Source organism: Canis lupus, chromosome 12 (genome assembly GCF_003254725.2).
Source record: "Canis lupus dingo isolate Sandy chromosome 12, ASM325472v2, whole genome shotgun sequence".
Taxonomy (NCBI): Eukaryota; Metazoa; Chordata; class Mammalia; order Carnivora; family Canidae; genus Canis; species Canis lupus.
In genome coordinates, this window is record NC_064254.1 from 40,138,043 (window position 1) to 40,160,720 (window position 22,678).

Below are 22,678 nucleotides of genomic sequence, written 5' to 3' on the forward strand. Positions count from 1 at the left end.
CCAAAATAAAAAGGAAGCCCACTAGTTAGTTCCACAAAAGCATGATTGCCTTATTTAGTATTCTAAGTCTAGCATAATGCTAGGCATATAAAAATTTTCAATTCTGCTGAATGAATAAAAAAACCATGTAAGTGTTATAAAATATATGAAAGCACTGCCATGATAGAAGGGAGCAGTTAATATCAGGTGTGTGGGTATATAAGAAATGATGTGATGATATCAGACATTTAGAGTGGGCTAAGAAAAGATACAAAGGAGATTCTGAAACGAAGAATTAGTAAGGAAGATCTAAGGGAAAATTACAGGTACTAAGCACATAATGTTATTTCATTTTATAAGAGAAGACTAAAATTCAATAAGATAAAAATAACTTGTCCAAGGTCACAAAGCTAGAGAGTGGTAAAAGTAGAGGTAAAAGTTAAGATGCCTGTGACTGCTTCCTTCCTGTTAGGATGCTGAGGAAACAGCTCATGTTTATACATCAGTGACTAATCTGATATTGCTCAAGTTACAACTGATGAAGCATTCAAATATAAATGTAACAGTGTAAATATAATAAAACTGAGTTCAAGCATTACAATACGCATCATCTATTTTTACTTAATTCTAAGGGATTTCCCAAAATAAATTTTACCATAGATCTAGATTTACAAATAGAAAAATAGTTACAAATGATGCTGAAGATTTTTTAAAAAGTATCTTTCTTCTGTCTTATATTTTGCTTGGTTAAATCAAAAATAATGAAAGAAATTGATGTTTACCTTGAATTCTCTGACCTAAAATACTTAAAAACTGTATGACTTTACCTTGAAGCCATTATCATTGCTATAGGTTCTCTTATGGTCCTGTACTAATAGATGGTGTCTAATTCCTTTTCAAGATCAGATACGGAAGAAAGAACAATGGACTAAGAGTCAGAGCTGCATTTGATTCCCTGTGGTTCTGTGCACTTTAACTAGAACAGACTTATATTAAATTTTCATTTTCTCAACTTTTAGAATAAGGATTATCATACGAGGTATTATTTCTGAAAGTCCTATACAAAAGTTAAATGGAGGAAAAATGTAATAACTATGAAAATTAAGTAGCACTGATATTTTTAATGAGTCCTTTCCTCATTTCCTTGTGCCCGAAATTTCAACGTAGGTACCTATTTTCGAGACCTGGGCAAGATCTGATACTTCCCAGTTCCCCTCAGAGACTAAAGACATTTATCTTAATTTTAGTCCTATAATCAAGACTTCTCTAAATAATTGAGACTTCTCTAGTCTGAATACCTGCCTAGAGTTCTTGAATAGTATCACTTGTTCTTAGAGTCTTTGAGTTCATGCTATGTCCATGTAGTATGAGACATTTTAATTTCACATACTCCAGACATTCAGGTCTATTAGATTGTATTACTCTCCACAAGTAGCAGCAGCAACTATTCTTCCAATGCTTCTCCTAACCCTCCATCCTGAATGGGCATGGCCACTGTCAGGAGCAGCCCCTCCTATCCAATATGTTCATCTTCATTGCAATTTCATGCCCAATCCTTAAAGGAAAATAAGAGATGGGCTCTCTGTAATACAGTGAGATGGTTTTTCTGCACAACTTACGGAATCTAAATTCATTATTTAAAAGTTATTCATTATATATTACATCCCATATGTATCCTTTCCATCTACTTAGAAGTTCTGTTCATTATGCTGGAGTTCAGAACTTAAAATATTTTCATAAATTTTTCTCTTTAAAAAAAATTTATTTGACAGAAAAAATGAGAGCACGAGTGGTTTGGGCAGAGAGAGAGTGAGAAAGAATCTGAAGCAGACTCCACAATGAGGGTGGAGTCTGACTCAGGGCTCAATCCCATGACTGTAGATCATGACCTGACCTGATACCAAGAGTTGGGACGCTTAATGGACTGAGCCACCCAGGCCCCTCTCATAAATTTTTCTAGTCTTTCAACTCCCTTTCAATTCTTCAACTAATTTGACTTTTGCCCTCCATTATTTCACTAAAAAAGCTCTCAACACTTTCATCCCTATCTTACTTAAAATTCTAAAAGTTGATCACTTCTTAAAACAATCTTCAATATGAATAGGCTATCTAGTCTTATTTTCTCTTCACATCATAAGTTATCCCCTTTAATAAGATTTATCACAAATTTTAACTATTTGTTTATAATTATGTTTATTATTCTTACTCCATGAAAACAAGGAAGGTGTCTGATTAGTTCACTACTGAATACCAGTTTAGGTGTCACAGAAAAGATGAATAAATAAATGACCAAGATTATTGCTTTAACTCTCCAATGTTCCTTAATTATCCTGTAGTACATACTTCAGCATTATTCAAAGGACATTAGAAAAATTTTTTAAGATTTAAAAATCATTTTACTTCTCATTTGTTCAAAACAATAACAAAGCTTTACCAATTGGCAATTTTATAAGACATCATTAGAAATGGAAAATTTGATTATCTATGAAAATAAGCACTTACCTGAGGAAGTCACTCCCATTTGAGGGATGAGTTGCTCTTCCCTGCAATTTTCACGACCAGGAACTAATCTCTGATATCTTGATGGATGAGGATTACCATCAACATCAACCAAAAAAGGGGGAGGCATGAGATGAGGTGCTTGCTGAGTCTGTTCATCTAATACAAAATTGTTGGCATCACGAATAAGGGGCCGATAATCACTGTGAAAGAACATCTGATCTGCTATCTGAAAAAAGAAAGGTCCACAGAAGATTGGAAAAAAAAAATTTATCACTTTAAATTTCTAATGGAAGGCAATGTCTTAATGTAAATCATGGTATTAAACAACAACATAAAAGAATATTCTTTGAGTTTATGATAAGTCTTTACTATATTCCAACATTAATTTTTTTTTAAAGATTTTATTTATCCATGAGAGACACAGAGAGAGAGGGAGGCAGAGACACAGGCAGAGGGAGAAGCAGGCTCCACGCAGGGAGCCTGATGTGGGACTCAATCCCGGGACTCCGAGATCATGCCCTGAGCCAAAGGCAGATGCTCAACTGCTGAGCCACCCAGGCGTCCCTCCTACATTAAATTTCATGATCAGAAAAGCAGTTGCTTTGAATTTTCTCTGTAACAAAAGATTGCATACATAAAACACTAACATGATAATTAAAGTTGTGTAATTTCAAATTAAATGGTAAAATCAAATCTAGGTATAAATCATTCAGCAGTACTACTACTACTTTCATAGAGCTACCATTATCTTATTTTTTAAACTATTAAACATACTAATTGTCTGTTTTAGCATTTTGAAAGGGAAATCATTCAATTAACTTATTCTTTGAATTAAACTCTAATGAAATCCCTTATACAATTTAAGAAAACCCCTAAAGTATTCAATAAATGGGACTTATATAATATTAACATAAAAATCAACATGGTGTGGTTTTCTAACAGTTGATGAGCATTTTCTACATTTTGTGAAATGACACAAAATGATTAATGTGAACTCATACCTGACACATCTGTAGCTTCATAATTTTATAGGTTTATTTGGAATTTCTTAAACTATGAATTGTTCAATTTTTAAGTCTTTTAATCACTATAAGGCTCTTTAGTATTTAAAAATATTAGCTACCATCAGTAGGCCATACATTTTTGAGAACCACATGAAAGTCACAGATTTATACCCAGATAAATATATTTTATCCATATAAATAAAACATTTTACATAATTTCAGAGTCTCTCTATGGACTATCTCTCCCATCCTTGGCTTTAGAATTACAATGTACATTGCTCTAGCAGGCTAAGTAAAGATTAAATAAGATCTAATTATCATCTAATGTCTATTACAGAGAACAGGAATTTAACAACTGCTGTATATACCCTCTCTCTAAAACTTAAGTCCCTAGAATACTTAAAATATGACTGATTCTTCAAGTTTGAGGTTGAAAGCATAAATGATGCTTATCCACCCCTGAAGAAATACAACCCCTAACCATCCATGGATTTAAAACAAAATAACCCAAAAACCCCCCAAAAAAAACCCATACAGAATCATGATACTCTACCTTGTCATATTTACTACTGGAGCCAAAGCCAAAAATTAGAAGATGTCCATGAGAGTCTGTGCATGCAAAATGCTGACCATCAGGAGAGCATTTGCAGTCAAATACTGCACCATGTCCTTGGCCTTCAATCTGAAATATATTTAACCAACAATGAGAAAGTTGCCATTAAAATATAAAGAACTGGTCACTACTGTTATTAAAATTTTATGGTAAAGATGTAGAAGTATACATCCCAATGAAGTGAAGATTATGTATAACACAGTATAGTAACAAAATTTTTGTGAATATTCATGAAAAGTGCCAGATTAACAGCCTTGAAAAACAAAGTATTCTTTTTATGCACACACAGACCAGACAAAATTCAGAAAATAGAACATCAATTTCCCCCACCCATAGAATTCTGCTTCATGTCTTTAAGCCACATTTACAATGTAATTGCACCTTACATTCCATCTTATCTGCATTTAATCAAGCCCTTTCGGCAAAGGCTGACAATGTGTAGCGATTTTTTTGTTAACTCTTGGAAGAAGTAGCCAGAGATCATTGCTCACAAGACACTAATTTTTTTCTTTTTGGTAATAAATTCCCTTGATGGTCTGACTCATCTTTTAAATGGTGAATTTCAAAGGTTAAAGAAAAGGTTTTTTTTACCTGATAATTGTTTTCTGTTTTCCAGTTCCATTAATCCAGAACGAATGGGTTTCTCCCTGCAACCTGTCAATCAAACAGAGGTGGCCAATCACCACTCTGAATTTTTTTTGCTCTCAGTGCTTCTTCAGACTATGTTCCAGTTGAAAACTTCTTTAGCAGTGTTCTGAAAGAGGTAAAAGTTCTAGCCTATCTAAAGCACATCTAGGGACTGAATTTCAGAAAACAACTAAAATAGGGAGTTGACTCCCTAACAAATAACAACTAAGGATGATTTTCAACAAATGCGATTGGATTTCTGGATTAGCAGAATCGGAACACACACACATTATCAGGTAAGAAATACCTCCTCTCTGTTCCGGTATCCACTGATCTAGAACAATTGAATTTTACTAGCAATATCCCAATATTCCAGGAAATGCTTTGAAAAGAGAGAAGTGGTAATTTTCTTTCGTTAGTGTTAAAAAATGGCACAGGAATGGATGTGCAGTTCACAATATGGAAGTGAAATTAAAATTTAGAAGAAGAATAGTTGATTTCTTAAGGAAAGTTTTCATTTTGGTCAAAAGAGAAACTATCACTCTAAAAGAAAGGGCTCTGCCTAAAAAGTTAATATATTATCACAAATGGGATTGACTCAAAAAGAAAACTAGTTTTCCTTTAGCATGTTGAAAAGAAGGAAAGAGTGCACTGGTGTTATTAATGGTATTTTGTAAAGTGATAATAATAGAAAAGAAATAAGAATAACTTTCCTTAAAATTAATCATATGCAAGAAAATCAGTAAACTTATCTGATGACTAATACACTTAAAGATTTACCATACAAACAAGAAAATGAGTCATAAGTGAAACAGGATCATTTCTCAGTTGTGAAGAAAGTTGGAGGATAAGACAGCAGACAAAGGGAAAAGATTACAACCCTAGCTTAAAACTGTTAAAAAATGAGAAAGTATACAACTATTTCTCCCAATTAGCACACAAGTATTAGTAGATAAGTATAACTTGGTATTTGCCAAACATGAGAGACTAAAACTGCAGGAATGTCAGGATTCAGGTCTCTTTCAATGTTTTCTAGGCAAAATAAAAATTACATGAACTGTTGTAAATAAGTAGCCACTTGAAAAAAGTTTACCTCTAGATAGAATTTTACATAAAAAATTCAAGATTAAGAATTCAAATTGCCTTGGTTATGTGTTAGATGTTTTTATCTCAGTTCAAAATTTCACAAAAGATGAAAAACAAAAAAGCAACAACTTATAAATCTACTCTAATAAATACTTCCAGAAATGTAATGGTATTATTATAAGCCTATGTTTACAATTCTAAGTACAGAGTAGAAGAGAGGAAGAGATCTGAAAGAAGTCTGACTCAGCAATGACAAAGGATTTTAGAAAGATGTTCACAAGTATGATATCCTTCATTGATGTTTAGGCAACATTGTGCTGCATTTTCTCCTTTTCTTGTGTGGGGTGACTATATGAGGATTAATCAACCCTATTTCTATGCTATCTACTAATGTTGCCAAATTTATAGTAGATCTCTAAAAGAATAGGAGATGTGGAACTTAGAAAACTTTTAAAAAAGCAAAGAAAAGATTAATCTTACTGAAGATCACTGCATTTCCTATATAACACATGACGTTTGAATATGGCAGGCTAGTATCAATTTTCTTGGTATAAGGCACCTGTGTAACTTCGAAGTGATTTTTATATGGACAAAATAAAAGTTTATTTCCAGAACATCAGAAAAAAGTAAAAGCACATTATTTGGCTTAACCATTATTCATTAAAGGAGGCACTGAAAGAATCTACTCATGAATCAATTAGAAAAGTTGTCCATAACCTTATTAATTAAAATGCTAAGTTTATCTTTAGTAATGGCTCCTCCAATAATAAACGTAACTACAAAATGCAGACTAGGCTTTCCAGTTGATACAAAGTAGAAAAATATTTTATTTTCCTTTTATAAATAAATACACTGTAACTGTTTTTATGATTATGCTGTGATTAAGCCAACCAAAAAAGAAAGTTAAGTATTTCTTTCTGAAATGATTTCACCAAATCAAGTTTAAAGTATTTAGGAGAATTCCCAAAGAAAAAAATTTACTACTGAAGGCACTTTTGAATATTTATATATAATTAAAAAACAATGAAGCTTATATTCAAAAACCAAAAGGATGAAGGGGAATCTGGGTGACCCTGCAGGTTAAGCATCCCCACTCTTAGTTTCAGCTCAGGTCATGATCCCAGGGTCCTGAGATTGAACTATGTGTTTGGCTCCGCCCTCAGCACAGAGTCTGCTTGTTCCTCTCCCTCTGCTCCTCCTCCGGCTCTCTCTCTCTCTCTCAATTAAATAAATGAAATCTTAAAACTAGAAAGAAAGGAAATACTAATGATAAATTTTCAAAGTGAATTTTAGATGAACTACCTCTCATAAAATTAAGCATGCTTAAGAAACATTTGGGACATATGTAAAAACAGACCACACAATAAAACTCATACACATTAAATCACAATAAGAAAAGCTGAGAAAATCTGGGCCATGCTATTTACCAATAAGTGCAAAAATAAAAAATTTATTCAGCAATTATGATACAGTTATTTTATTTTTAAAACAAGAGATGAAAGGATTGGATGAGTTAAAATAATAATAATTCTTTTGTAGGGAGATTCTCATACTGACTAAAGAATTCTATAAATATTTCCAAGAAATGAGTAGCAAAATCTTAATAATTTAGAGGTGTACAATGAATTTGAAAAAATACAGAACCTAATGAGTTAAGAGCTTTGATGATGATGATGTCATATTTAATGAAGAATACTAGTACCTTTTTCAAGGCAGAATATACTGTCACAGCTTCTAATGTAATTTTTGTGAAGCAGAAAGATGAATAACTCAAATGAGGTCTAAGACCTAAGAGACTTCTCTGATAATGGGCAAATCACCTAATCTTCTGTGAAATGATAGAAATAATCCAAATATCATCAGAGTCCTATCCCTTTCTAAAATTCTAATACCTGATATTTAGGAAGACATTTTGGAAGAATTGGACAAATCTGGAAATGAGATTCCAAAAGCACTAGATTCTAAAAGCACTAGAATGTAGACTAAAATTATACAGGATCTAAGTTACATCAATCATGAGGAACACACATTCAAGGTGAATATGAGAGGTATGTAATCCTAGAGAAACCCAATACAAATTAGGAACATGGGCTATCCTTTTTTTTTTTTTTTAATTTTATTTATTTATTAATGAGAAACAGAGAGAGAGAGAAAAAGAGAGAGAGTCAGAGATGCAGGCAGAGGGAGAAGCAGGCTCCATGCAGGGAGCCCGATGTAGGACCCGATTCCAGGTCTCCAGGATCAGGCCCTGGGCTGAAGACGGCGCTAAACAACTGAGCCACCCGGGCTGCCCAGAACATAGGCTATCTTAAGCAGAATCACCTTGTTAAGGAATTATTCTATGTCTGTGACCAGGGTCAGTTTTTTTGTCTCTCTCTTTTCTTTTTTTTTTTTTTAAAGATTTTATTTGAGAGAGAGAGAACATGACTGGGGGGTCGGGACAGAGGGAAAGGGAGAAGCTGACTCCCCAATGAACAGGGAGCCCTATGTGGGGCTTGATCCCAGGACCCCAGGATCATGACCGGAGTTAAAGGCAGACACTTAACCAACCGCGCCACCAAGATACCCCAACACTGGTATATTTTTAAAAAACGAACGAGCCTGGAGCACCTGGGTGGTTTAGCTGATTAAGCATCCGACTTGATTTTGGTTCAGGTCTTGGTCTCAGTTATGAGACTGAGCCCTGCGTCGGGCACTGTGCTAAGTGAGGAATCAGCTTGCAATTCTCTCTGCCTACCCCCTCGTGTCACCCTAGCTAGGGCATGAACCCGTGTTCTCTCCAAATAACATCTTAAATAATATATATATACATATATATATTACATCTTAAATAATATATATATATGTATAACTGTTTAGACGGGTGCATCCTACCTAGAAAATTCTCCATAATTTAAAATTCTGAACACCCTCACTATTCTGTGAGTATATATAGACTCATATCCCAAGAATAAAACAGTGGGGAAATGGAATTTATGCTAAGAATTACCCTTATAAAATCCTTAAGTATAAAGAACTTTCAAAGTTTATCTACCTGGGGAGAAATAAATTTAATTAAGAAAGTGCACTAGATACTGAAGATAGTGTCATACAGATTAAAATATGCTTTTACTACTTTCTAATCAATTATGGTAGTTACAGTGTAAACAAAAAATATATCTTAAGGGAAGTTTTCTACACTCCAATAGTCTGGGTGTCATCAAATTATCTTAAAAGACCATTAGTAAATGAATGTTTCCTTTAATATTGAAGATTCTTTAATTTATAGTTAACATCATTACATATTAATTAAAGGAAGCTATTTAAGTACTGCCAACATAAGTAAATTTATGTAAAAAAGGAAGTTGCTGTAACTGGCTTGGTAGAACCAATATATAAAAGTGATTTTGAAGAATCAGCTCTAATTTTCATCAAAAGAACATTTATTATCAAAATAAATAACATCTTCAATTTAATAGCATTCTGTTCACCTCTATTCTAATTTCACTGAAGGCTGCAATTTTATTAATCAGTCCTCCTTGTAATCTATTCTCCTCCTTTGGCCTGCAACATGATATTAGCATGTACCTTTCTAATATATTCTCAAGAGATTTGGATCTTTTCTTCATTCCCTAGTGAAGAAATAGGACTACTTCTAAAAGTTTAGTTTTAAGCCCTCTATACTGCTCTATCTCCATGAGGTAAACAGCATTCTACATGGAAGACTCCAAGATCTCTTTCTACTCCTAGACCCTCTAAGTAGTCTATTTCCGAGTGTTGCCTAGCCATTTCCACACAGGTCATCCAATGCTACAATAAACAAAGACAAATAAAATAAAAAAAAAAAGTTTTTCACATCATTCATATTTCTGTTAATATTTTATTTTTAAAAAAGATTTTAATTATTTATTCATGAGACACAGAGAAACAGAGACATAGTAGAGGGAGAAGCAGCCTCCTTACAAGAGGCCTGATGTGGGACTTATCCCCGGACCTGGGATCACGCCCTGAGCCAAAGGCAGACACTCAACTGCTGAGCCACCCAGGCGTCCCTCCATTAATATTTTTAATACAAGCTAGGCTCAATATTCTCCACATATTAAATTACTTTAATTTAAATTTAATTAATCAGTTTAAATTATTAAATCTTCTGTCACTATCGAGCCCTAATCCCTCTATCAGTCACAAAACACCAAGTCCTATACAAATGTGTTTTTCTTTCACAAATTTCCTACTACCTACAAATTTTCATTATGATTTGATAAAAGTAGTTATTTCCCAACCTATTCAACTTCATACTTGAAATAGTACTGCTGGCAATCAAACTTTTCCCCTTGTTTCCAAAATATAAGATAATTTACCAAAAATCCCACTCTGTTAACTATTCTTTACACTTAAAAAGATAACATGAAATCATCAACTTATGCTTTCCATATTATCATTCACTCTTTCAAAGTCTATTCCAGACAAACTTTCTACATTACTGTATGTACTTTTTTTTTTTTTAATTTTTATTTATTTATGATAGTCACAGAGAGAGAGAGAGAGAGGCAGAGACATAGGCAGAGGGAGAAGCAGGCTCCATGCACTGAGAGCCCGACGTGGGATTCGATCCCGGGTCTCCAAGATCGTGCCCTGGGCCAAAGGCAGGCGCCAAACCGCTGTGCCACCCAGGGATCCCTGTATGTACTTTTTAACACTTCCTGCTTTGCTATTTATAATATTCCTCTTATTTATATAAATGAGTATTTTTTCTGACTCAATTTTTATTTTTTCAACACACAATTTTAATTCTTCCTCCTTAACGAATCGTCTTCTGATAATCCACCCTGAAGTGATCCCTCTATCTTCAGATATAGCAATTATTTTTCTCATATACCGTGCTACCATCGCTGGCTAAAAATAAGGACCATGTCTTACTGTTCCTTGTGGTTTCCATGTTTGTGTTTATGCACAAAATAAACACTGAAATATTTGCTATTTAAAGTGTCTTTCACCTGTATGTTTACATTCTGTATAATTGTACACACTTCCCTGTGTAACTATCAAATCTCAACACCCTTATGATAGTAACTCATAGACCATATCAGAGAATTACATAAAAGTAATTCACTAAACATAATACAGGATGACAAGATACAGAGACAAACTCACATCCATGGCAATGATTTTAAGATGTTTTTGATACCAAAGATGAGAAAGAGACAGGATGTAGAGAACCCCAGAAACCTGAAACTGACAATAACTATAGTTTATACTCAGAAGATTGAAGGTAATTTCTTGCCCAGAGAGGCTGAAACAAGGACTAGAAGCATCAAAGAATCCTTTTAACATAGAGTGCAGATATACGGCATCTTGTTAGATGAGATAGATAGGTAATGAAAGAGATGGAGAGATGAAAGAAAAAAAGGAAGGAGAGAAGGAGAGAAACAAAGATTTACCTTGAAATCTTGATTTACAAGAGAACACGATATGAGATACCTATTTTGAGCTTCTCTTTCTGCCTTTCCTAGATATATGCGGCTACAATTGTCTTAAATGAAATTAGAGGTCACACTGAGAACATTTTGTCAGAAGTATGCATGTGCAAAAATTCTGAGTGGTGGATTGGCAGCCTCTGTTTGTTTGGAACGTTGCAAGGAGAAATATATTGTTCTGGATTAGTGGACACTGGAACATTTTTTAAAAATCTCAAGTAAAAGAAAGGTTAATTATAAAAATAAGGAAAATTTTAATTAAATAAAAATTGTCATTTGGAATTTACTCATGAAACAACAAAAGCAAAACTTAAATTCAGTAAAATTGCCTTCTAGAAGGAGACATTGTACTCTTCAATTAAAATCAAAACCAGACAAGAGGCAACAAACTACAGCTTTGAGTAACATTGACAGAAACAGAAAGATATGGAAAAAGAGTCATAAACACAGCTAGAATAATAGATACAGAGAAAAGAAAGGGAACAAGAAAGATAAAGCAAAAGCACCAGAAACAGGAGGAAAGCTACTAATGTGGGGTCTACAATCTCGCTCCAAACATCTTTTACTTACTATCTAATAATCAAATAGCCTAGTACTAAGAAATTTGAAAGTCTCTTTTCAAAATGATTTATCATTCATTTAAACTTACAGTTAAAACATAGCTCTACTGTGTTAAGGGAAAAAAGGCTATAAAACAACTTTGTATTTAGGAACACTTTTGGTTGTATTAAAGTCCCAAACTTGCCTACCTCTTTCAAGGAATTGGAATATTACAAAATCCTTCACATTCAATTCTGAGTTTGCACATATTTTCAAGTTACTTCTGGGAATAATTTATCTACCTTTTAACATCAAATTGAAGTTTGAAAGCATTGAAAGTAGAGTTTAAAACAACTATAAAAACGAAGCTATACTTAGCTTGCTAAGTTAGAAATAGTCTAAACTTATTCTTAATATACACTATCTGCCTTTGACAAAATACTTAAATGTACTTTTATCGTTAATACTTAAGTTATATAAGGACTGTTCAGCTATAACATGAATAACTGACATAGTTTTTAGATGATGTAGATAAGTAAATCTTAAGAGCTGGAATTTATATATATGCATTTTAAAATAATAAGTTGTCTTATCATAATCTTCTCTACAAAATTCTCTTTAGTTTCATTATCTGGCTCATAAAAAAAAAGACATAAGAAGGTTCAAGATTAAAGTTTCTATCTTATACATTTTTTCAGCAAATACACTATGCTATTAAGTTTATTTTAAGATTACTTTGTTTTTAGTTAAGGATGAAATAATGGTGGGAAGGCTACAAGAAACATATATTGTCTATTTCACTTCATGCTTTGTCATACCTCACTTGTCATATACTTCCTGTATATAACAAAAGCAAACCCAACACCCACCTTTTATCATTAAGATCCTTGATTTAAGAGGAAATCTAACAGTAAAGATAAGTAAATCACTTTTTCTAGATAATACCACTAGCAAATTGAGAATCTATTTGTTAGATTCTGAAATGAAATCAATTAGGGGATTATATAAGCAAACCAGTAATAAAATCTTTATCTCAATTCTTAATTGCAACCCTTGTCTACAAATTTAGGTGGTCCTAAAAAAGAGTTCAGATTTTTAAAAAGTTTAAGCCAAGGCTTGATACAGGGAAAAAAGAATTAAAATATTTACCAGAATGATGACTATCAGGGCAGTATTAATATCTCAATGTCTCATATTTTAAATTTAATAAATGTATCATTATTTTATTAAAAAGTTTATTTTAAAAATTACTGTATGTCAAACATGGGCATTTACAAAGCTCAACTTTTCACCTGTGAAAGGCTTTTCAATAATACAGAATTTTTGACAATTTCTAAAATTTCATTTAATTTTTGTAATAAGAAAGGTAGAGTAAAATGCTGATTAACACAACATAATTTTTGTTACGTGATTTTATTACTTCTTGCAAAGGTATTATGAATTTCAAATGGAAAATCTATTTATTATAAAAAGAAAACCCAATAGTAAAGCAGTATCCTCAAAATATGATTGATAATAACTTATATTTTAAAGAATTTGTATATCAAATTTTTATTATTTTAAAGGTAACTTACATGTCTTATTTTCTAACTATAGGTTTAACGGTGAATTTATTTATTTAAAATCAAAGTTGTAAGCTTTGATTTTTAAAAGTCACATGAAATATTACTTAGTCTTAATAAAACTTCATCTAATCTTTCACCATTTCTAGTCTAAACAGGAGAATTCCACTAGAATTATTTATCCTTAAATTTTCCAAGGCACTATAATTAGTCCCTCTATAGAGCATTAAAAAAATATTTATGATTGAACTTATTACTACTACAATTTAATATAAAGGTTTGAACTTGTACTTCTTCAAGTTATATGGTATTTTAGTAACTCAAAAAGTTGCGGGTGCTACACAGCCAAATACTTTTTACTAGTATAACCAAAAGTCAACATTCAGGAGAGTGGACAGTGAGCACAAACTTCTACTCCCCTCTCAAACTGCTTTTATTTTCTTAATAGCAATGCTGGATGCTTTATCTTCCATTTGTCCATAGATAAACAATGAAATGAACAAAAGAGCAAAAAGTAGGGCACTTAGATAACTTATAAATTAAGAGAGAAAAAAATCATCAAGCTAAATTACAAGATCTTAAAACTTCTATACTCAGAGTTTTAATATTATTATAAAAACATTTTCTTCTGGTGACCTATCACTAACTAGGTAGCACTGGAAGTTAGCTGTGCAATGGTCAATCATTAACCAGAGCTGGCATTAACATAGTAACAATGAACAAAAAAATATGGGTCTAAACCCCAAGTACTCTTTTATATACACTGTGACCTAGGTAAACCTGTGCAAAGAAATTCATCTCTACACGGTTACTCCATTCGTAAATCTAGTAATAAAATCTAAAATCTACCATGATTACATTACAAAGTTTTCATGAGACCCAAATGAGGTAATATGTACAAGTACTTTGGAAGTCATTAAAACTCTTGCGAAAAATTAAAAAGAGGATCTTTTCATTTTCTAGTTTTTTAAATGCAGGATATATTTTTAATCCTTTAAGTCTACATTTTGTCTTTCTCAATTTGAATATTCTTATGGACACCATCCAATTCCACTTATTGCGGTTAATTATTAAAGCTGTTTCTTCTGCCCTTTAGAGGCTTTTCATATCTTGAAACAGGAAAAATAGCTTTTCTAAAACTCTTATTAAAACAATTTTTAAGGCAGTAGTAATGTAACTAATCCCCTAGCTAATTTCAAAGAATATACATATAATATGGCTGACTTCTGTTTCTGGCTATCTCACTAATTTATGATGGTCTAAGAGCAAATCACTTCAATCTCAATGTATTCCAATTTTTATAACATAACGTGGAACATTAGTGTGATTAACTTACCTGATGAGGAAAAATTCACCTTTGTAGCTTAAAGGTGAAAGCAGTATTCAAGTATGAGAGAAAACTTTCCCTCCAAACACTCTACTAACACACCAATGCCTTTTAAAAATATGAAATTACTAAGAAAAGTCACTAATAAATGTATAGGCCACAAATTGTTTTCTTTTGAAGCTATAAAGACAAATTAAGAAACAACTAATATTTTTATTCAACAGAGATGTCCCAAAAAGGAGCAAACCAGAAACACAAGGATAGAAAAAGAATGAATTCTTTACCAGCATACTTAAGTTATTTGCTCTTAAAAACATATCTGTACAATATCACTAAGGAAATCCATTTGTCACTAAAAATTGTACTCCAAATAATTAAATCTTTTTAGAAGAGTGAGAATTTGACAAATCTTCGTTCTTACTTTTTATACACTAAGGTATCCATAAAGACAGCCAACTTAATTCCTTCACTAATGAAAACTCTTGCATCTTATTCTTCCCAAATGATCTTATTACTTCTGACTATACAGAAGTAACTTTACTATGATTATCAATCAAGTATAATATCACTTTCATGAATTCTTTTCACAAACCACTGTATTTCACAAATGACACTTCTGAAATTTTTCTCTGGCAAAATAACTCTGACTACACAGTGTTTCATAATTCATTACGAGGTTTCTATAATAATTTTTAAAAAATCTAAAGATGCTGAAATAGAAATAAAAGTTTTTTATTTTGTTGAAAGTTATCTCTGATATATAAAAATAGATTAAAAATATGTTATTACTGGATAAACCAAGTATTTGAGGAAAACTTCATACAGTGGTTACAGAGATGTGTTAACAATGCACAGTAAGCTGTGATATTAAACCATTACAATTCCAATATCCAGCAAAATATACTAAAAATCTATATATGAAGCAAAATGTGAAGAGGAATGGTCTGAAATAATATCTAATATACTATAATTTGATAAAAAAAACAAGAATGCCTTTAATTTGGCTTTAATTTTAAAATGAGTGTATTAGGATGTAGGTGCCTGGCTAGCTCAGTTAGAAGACCATGAGATCCACTCATGTGAGGCATAAAGATTACTTATAAGTTTTATAAATAAAACTTTAATAAATACATAAAATGATGGTACTGGAATCAAATCCTGTTGCGCAATAAGACTTTTAAAGTACAATACCAAAATATAAATATTTAAAATTTTTTCACATTATTTTCCAAAATTTCTCTTATTTATTTATTTATTTTTTAAATTTTTATTTATTTATGATAGTCACAGAGAGAGAGAGAGAGATAGAGAGGCAGAGACATAGGCAGAGGGAGAAGCAGGCTCCATGCACCGGGAGCCTGATGTGGGACTCGATCCCGGGTCTCCAGGATCGCGCCCTGGGCCAAAGGCAGGCGCCAAACCGCTGCGCCACCCAGGGATCCCTCTCTTATTTATATTATATTGTATTTATATTATATTGTATTTTCATACTTGTGAGTCTCTCAAAGTATCACTGTTAAAACTATTTTAAAAACCAAATTAGTTATGACCAATATACATGTACTGTAATATGCACAATTTTCTTTTAAATTTAACATCTAAATAAGAGTGTACAATTCAAAACTCTTTTTGAAACTTAAAAGTAAAATAATGTCTAACCAAACTCCTACATGGATTTCCTTTGTGATATGCAGAATACCTGCACGAAGTCCCCAAACCTTTAGCAGCTATAAAATGAAGAGACTGATAATTACCATATTGAAATACGATCGAATTTTGACTCCTCTTGCCAGATCCCACACTATCACGTTTCCATCGTGACCAGCAGAAAAGAGAACTCTTGGATCAAATGGGTGTGGCTCAAGGACGAATACCTCATCTTCATGACCCTGAAATATTTTTGAAGTGGCAAAGAATTATAAACTTTAAAAATGGAAATTCAATCAAATATCAATATGGCAACATTTCTAGAATTTGAATTCTAAGAATTATTAAAGTGGCAAAAATCTTCAAATTTATCTATGTTTAATGAAGCTGAGCTAATACCACCATCCAAGGTTTCGCTATCATTTGGTGAAATCTGAGACTACTACTGATGCAGCCCTACATAAAAATGACAGCAAGGATCTAGATTTCCAAGCCAAACCATTTTAACTATATTTTAAAATTATTTATCTACCACAAAGATCTGTTATCCATTTAGCAACATTTTTTAGCTAACTTTATATAAAAGACTTTCTCAATGAAAATAGTCCATTCTATAATTATTTTCATTATACCAAATAAAAATGAGTCTTTTTTTTTTTTTTTTTCTCACCATCAGGACATGAATTAGTTGACCGGTGTAAGAATTCCAAACTTTCAGAGTCATGTTATTAACTGCAGTTATAACTGTATTGTCATGTCGATCCCAAGCTACCATAGTTACTTTCATTTTTGTGATTTTATCTTCTATTCCTTGAAGGTTTTGGCTGAAAGTGATGGAGGCAGTATTTGTTTACACTGATATTATTTATTAAAATACTACTATGACAAAAACCTAAATGTGTTTTCTTATAATTTATATTTACATTCATTGCATGGATAACTATCGTTCAACAATTAAGAATAGTTTGAATCAACAAAGAATAAGGGCAAAAATCATTCCACTGAGTCAGCGAACCCAGGATTTCAGCACTCCTAAAGCCCTTAGTAATAGATGATCTTGAGCATGTTATCTATTAACTCTATCTAGATCCAAGAGTTCTGTGCCATGCTGCTCACTATCCATCCTTTACTGCTGGTGCCATGCCCTGCTAACTGCTTTGCTCTCCCATCCATCTGAGACTACTACATACAAATACAAGTACAGTTAATTTATTAAATACTAAAACCAAATAACAGTTACAAGGTGAAATAGAACTTGTCTTGGCTAGAGAGAACCATTACATATACTATAATCATCCCTCAGTAACATATTATATCATCTCTTTGTGACTGATGAACAATACAGTATGTCCCACTTTCTGAAGAAAACTAGCAAAACTTACAAGTATTCCTACAGTACTATCACCTCCTTAACAAACTGAACTGGAAAAAGTCATTAATGCAGATCTTCTCATACATATAGAAAAAAAATTATTTCAGAAATATCCTCTATCTCCGATAGCACTAATTATTACAGAAAAGTAATCATTTTAACATGAATTATCACATATGTTTTTATAGGCTGGGAGTCACATCAACCTATAATATAACATACTTTAAATGATCTATCTTTATGGATGTAAGATTTTAAATTTGATTTCTTACCCTGCTGGACGAGTAGCCATATCCAACAAAATGCTCTTCCATTCTCTTCGTTTAAATTGCCAAATACGTGCTGTTCCATCACGACTCCCACTTACAAATCTGTATTAAAGGAAGCCCAAACCCCCCCCCCAAATCACATGTACTTAACCAAAATGCGTATTTCTAGAGCTGTTTTTCAAAATACTAAGAGAGTACTTATCTTTACTTACACAGCATTCTAATACAAGAGATTACTCTTTCAGATATTCTCTGCAAAACTAAGAACTTCTGCAACTTTATGGGCTTTTAAAAATTTATACAAATACATTCTAATGTGTATGGTTAAATCACAAAATAACATTCAACAGTGATTCAAGGCCACTATTTACTACCTTACAAATAGAATCAATATTTTCCAATGGAAAAATATTGATTTTCCTCTCAGTATTAAAGAACTTGACTTCTTTTACTCAAGGTGCTTAGAAATAGCTTTCTTTCATTTTAAAATAAGAATCTGGGAAAATTTATATCATTTGTATCATTTAAGCTTATCATCAATAAACAGTTCTGCTTCAAATATTACATTGTGATATATTTTCAAACTCTACTAAAAGTTTCCCTACACTCTGACATGTACAGAAAAAATATAGGGTGGATAAACGTCCCTATTATTAAAAGTGGCTAAATAAACATTAACACAAAACATAAAGATACACTCAGGCTACAGTCACTTTTTAGTATGACTGGTCACGACCTTTATATTTTAGTTGGCTAGTTTGTATATAATTTCAATTAAAATCTGACTACAAGAAATGTCTTTATTTGAAAATTTTAAATTAGAATTAAATTTACAAACAAAAATAATTATTTTACCTGTTGCTAGTGTTGGAAAACTGGATACTGTCAACTTTGTCCTACATATAAGCAGATAAAAAAGAGAATCCTGAATATAAACTATTAGACTCATTTAAAATTGTTCCAATCTAATTCTTTTTACCAGTACTTACAGTATGGAACTCCAATTCTGATATTTTCTCTGGCTGACCTGATCCAAAAAAATAAACCCGAATAATATGATCTGTGCTTCCTGTTGCCAGAAACATTCCACCTGAGGAATAACAAACATTTATCAGTAAAACGTAATTTCAAAATCTCTGAAAATTAAATAAAATGCAAGCAACATTACCATGATATATACTGATGATTAGCATTTTACTCTAGAAGTATACATATTTATCCTAAGTATATAACACATCTTAACCCAAACTTAATAAACTTTTACCTTTACAAACACACCTTTAACTAGGATAAATTTTTCAATACTTACAGAAGATTTCTACTACAAATGACTTCACTAAGTAATTACATAATTTTATGTTAAAATTATCAGTCATGCTCCCTAGAAAACATGCCTTTTAACTGCCTAGGTCCTTCTCTTGCCACATTCTTCTGTTAAAATCCTATCAAAGTTTTAGGGCCCAATTTCTTCAGTAGGTTGTCTTTGCAACTCTGCAATCGAATGAGCCTGCCATCCTCTCAACTCTTATTTAAGACTTCTTCTCATAGCACATATATTCTACTTTGCATTGCATTATTTATATATGCAATTTACCCTCTCTCCTTGGAATCAACACTCTCCCACAGTGTTGAAAACAGTGCTATATAACAGAACTGCTTACAGAGTACTCTGAAATCATGGATAGTGCCTATAATTGTTATTACTAAAAGGAAAACTATCTTCATGGCAGTAGCCGTAGAAATCTAGAAGTGAGAAATTAAACATGTTTGGATATTAATATGGCAAAAACAGATTTATGTCATTAGTTTGCAATCACCTATCTCAGGTACTACTGCTATTCACAATTATCAATTGAAAAGATAAGTAAAACTGGAGGTAAATGTGGAAGGAACTGGTATTAGGAACACTTAAGTATTAAATCTATTGATGTTTCATTACACTTTCTCATCAATTCATTTCAAATATTCTAGTTATAATCTGTTTTAAAAGACATATCCATTCAAAATGCTACTGTATAAACTCAAAACATAAATGGGGTATCCGCACTGCTATATAGCTACCTTTTATAAAACAAAGAAAAATTTGGAGCAAGGTAATTAACAAAGATTTACAATTAGAACCAAATTTATTTCACTTAGCTACAGGTTACTTCCAAACTCTATGAAAATATAAAACATATCTAAAATATCTTTCTTCCGATGAGATAACTATTCAAAGATCTATTCTTTAACAGAGTCAATTCTGAAACTCTTCTCTCTTACCAGAGAATTATGGTCTCAAAAAAATTCTTAGTCATGTGAATACATAAAATAACTCTAGCAAAGTTCAAGTATTTCTAATTTATGACCATCCCCTGGTCTATGTATGCAAATATGATTTATATTACAATAGTAAGTATTTTCAAAATCTTATGTGTTCCACTAAAAGCTTTCTAATGTACAACTTTAAGTGGAAAATTTGGGAGGAAAAAAATCTCACCAGCACTAAAAGAAGAACAGATCATTTGAACTCCAGGCCGAGGACGCTCTGTAAATTTAGCAGGTCTTGGACTAGAATACAAAATATAAATAATTAAAAATATCCCCAAAGGGGTCAGCAAGACCAGAAATGAGCGGTTTCAAAAAATAATCACAGAATGACAAAATTAAATAAGAAGCAACAGATGGCTCCCTTCCTAAAAACAAGTTGAAAATCATTGTGTCGTGATCAGCAGATCTTATGGCAAAATCCTACAGATTTTGTAGGAGCTTCTGATTATACAAGATCTACACGTGAAACACTCTCAAAGCCACTGCCACGTCAGAGATGTAGTTATTACACTTACTTCTAATCAAATTTAACAGGTTCTCAGTTTTTCATACAGTACAGCAGCAATGCACAAATACATTAGAAAGTCATTTGTAAATGTGAGCACACTAGCAAAATAGATGCTGTCTCCTGTGGCTTATGTATACCATCAGGTTTAGGTAATAAACTTTTTCAACGTTAGACACTGTAAAACATTTTCCTCCATTTATTATCTGATGCGATGAAATATACCTTTTAAGACTCCAGAAAGAATCTTACACTCATCCCAGTGAAAATCTGAAGACTGTTTGAATCTTAGATCAACTATAATCCTCATTCAAGATAGCTACAGAAGACAGTGATCTACACTCAAATATATTTACACCAATTATGTAACGGTTATAAATTATGTCTTATATTAGCACTATGGACATTAAATGTTTGTTGCAATCACTGATACTAAAGAAAGAAAAATTATAGACTTTTACAACATACCAGCTCCAATACAATATATTTGTAATGCTCCAATACAGTGATTTTTTTAAGCCCTACTTAACATACATTTTGACCTAGTTTTTCTAAGGATATCAGAGGAGAAAATTTAAAAAAAAATTATAGAGCCTTAACTGAATACACTGCATAACTTCTACAATCCACAGCAAATGAACACAGAATGGTTTCAGTTTTGAGATCATATAGGGGGAAAAAGTACAAAATACTTATGATCTATCAGCTATATATTTGGAACAAGAAAAATCTTTTTGACTGATACAGAAAACAAAAGTATTTGTTAAAAAATTTTAAAATACATTTATAAATAATTTTTTAAAAAAAGATTTTATTTATTTATTCATGACAGAGAAAGAGAGAGGCAGAGACACAGGCAGAGAGAGAAGCAGGCTCCACGCAGGGAGCCTGATGCGGTACTCGATCCCAGGACTCCAGCATCATGCCCTGGGCCCAAGGCAGGCACTAAACTGCTGAGCCACCCAGGGATCCCCATTTATAAATAATTTTTTAAAAGATTTATTTGAGAGCAAGAGAGCATGCTGTTATGCAAAGGGGTGTGCAGTGGGAGATAGAGAGTCCTTCCTAGCTGACTCTGTGCTATGTATGGAGCCCAGCGTGAGACTCCATCTCAGGAACCTGAGATAGTGACCTGAGCTGAAACCCAGAGTCGGTCACTTAACTGATTGAGCCACCCATGCGTCCCTATATATAAATTTTTAAAGTGATATAAGAATTTTTTTTAGTCACAGGATGTAACATAACTGAGCATGAATAGAACTCTGTAGAAACAAAGTTACTAAAACATTCTTACAACTTAATTATTCAGAGTAAAATTCAAGTAACTGTAATTTAAATAAATTAATCTGAAATTATAAAGGCAATCTAATACACTATTTTCATTAATACCTTGTGGATCCTAGCCCTACATTTTTGTTAACTTTTGGCACATTCTTGTAAGTGTTAAGCAATCATTTTGTTGCAACTTAATCACGATATGCAAATAATAATATAGGTTGCCATTTTACAAGGACTTCAATTTTTTAAAGGCAAAAAACAGTTGTACAGGTATAAGCAATTTATTTTTAAATCCACATTTGAGGAAGTATTTTAAGATAAGGCCTTGGACTCAGGCAATTCCAGCTCTGCCTCTTATTAGGTGTATGACCTTAGGCAAGTTAACATTTCTGTACCTCACTGTCTTCTTCTATAAAATGAGAGTAAAACTAAGACATATCTTAAAGAGTTACTGAGATAATGAAATGGGTTTAATCCATAGAGTACTTAGTACTGTGCCCAACACACTCAATAAGTAGGAGAATTATCAGTACTTTAATTTACTTCAGTCAGTTCTAGATAATCCATCAATGAAAAATTGCTCTTAGTCTGGTACAGTGAT

The 22,678-nt window shown here is 32.3% G+C and overlaps 1 protein-coding gene across 5 annotated transcripts in view; it reads right to left on the reverse strand.

Moving 5' to 3' along the window:
- The window catches only part of LOC112658599 (pleckstrin homology domain interacting protein), a 131,716-nt gene that overhangs the window by 58,809 nt on the left and 50,229 nt on the right, over nt 1-22,678 (reverse strand). For all 5 annotated transcript variants that reach the window (XM_049092268.1, XM_025444822.3, XM_025444821.3 and 2 more), the window contains 8 exons: nt 20,464-20,534; nt 18,974-19,074; nt 18,840-18,880; nt 17,988-18,086; nt 17,014-17,167; nt 16,451-16,585; nt 4,039-4,167; nt 2,482-2,707 (listed from right to left, as the gene is read on the reverse strand). In XM_049092268.1, coding sequence (XP_048948225.1) covers nt 2,482-2,707; nt 4,039-4,167; nt 16,451-16,585; nt 17,014-17,167; nt 17,988-18,086; nt 18,840-18,880; nt 18,974-19,074; nt 20,464-20,534 — 956 coding nt within the window. The remainder of the gene's footprint in view (nt 1-2,481; nt 2,708-4,038; nt 4,168-16,450; nt 16,586-17,013; nt 17,168-17,987; nt 18,087-18,839; nt 18,881-18,973; nt 19,075-20,463; nt 20,535-22,678) is intronic.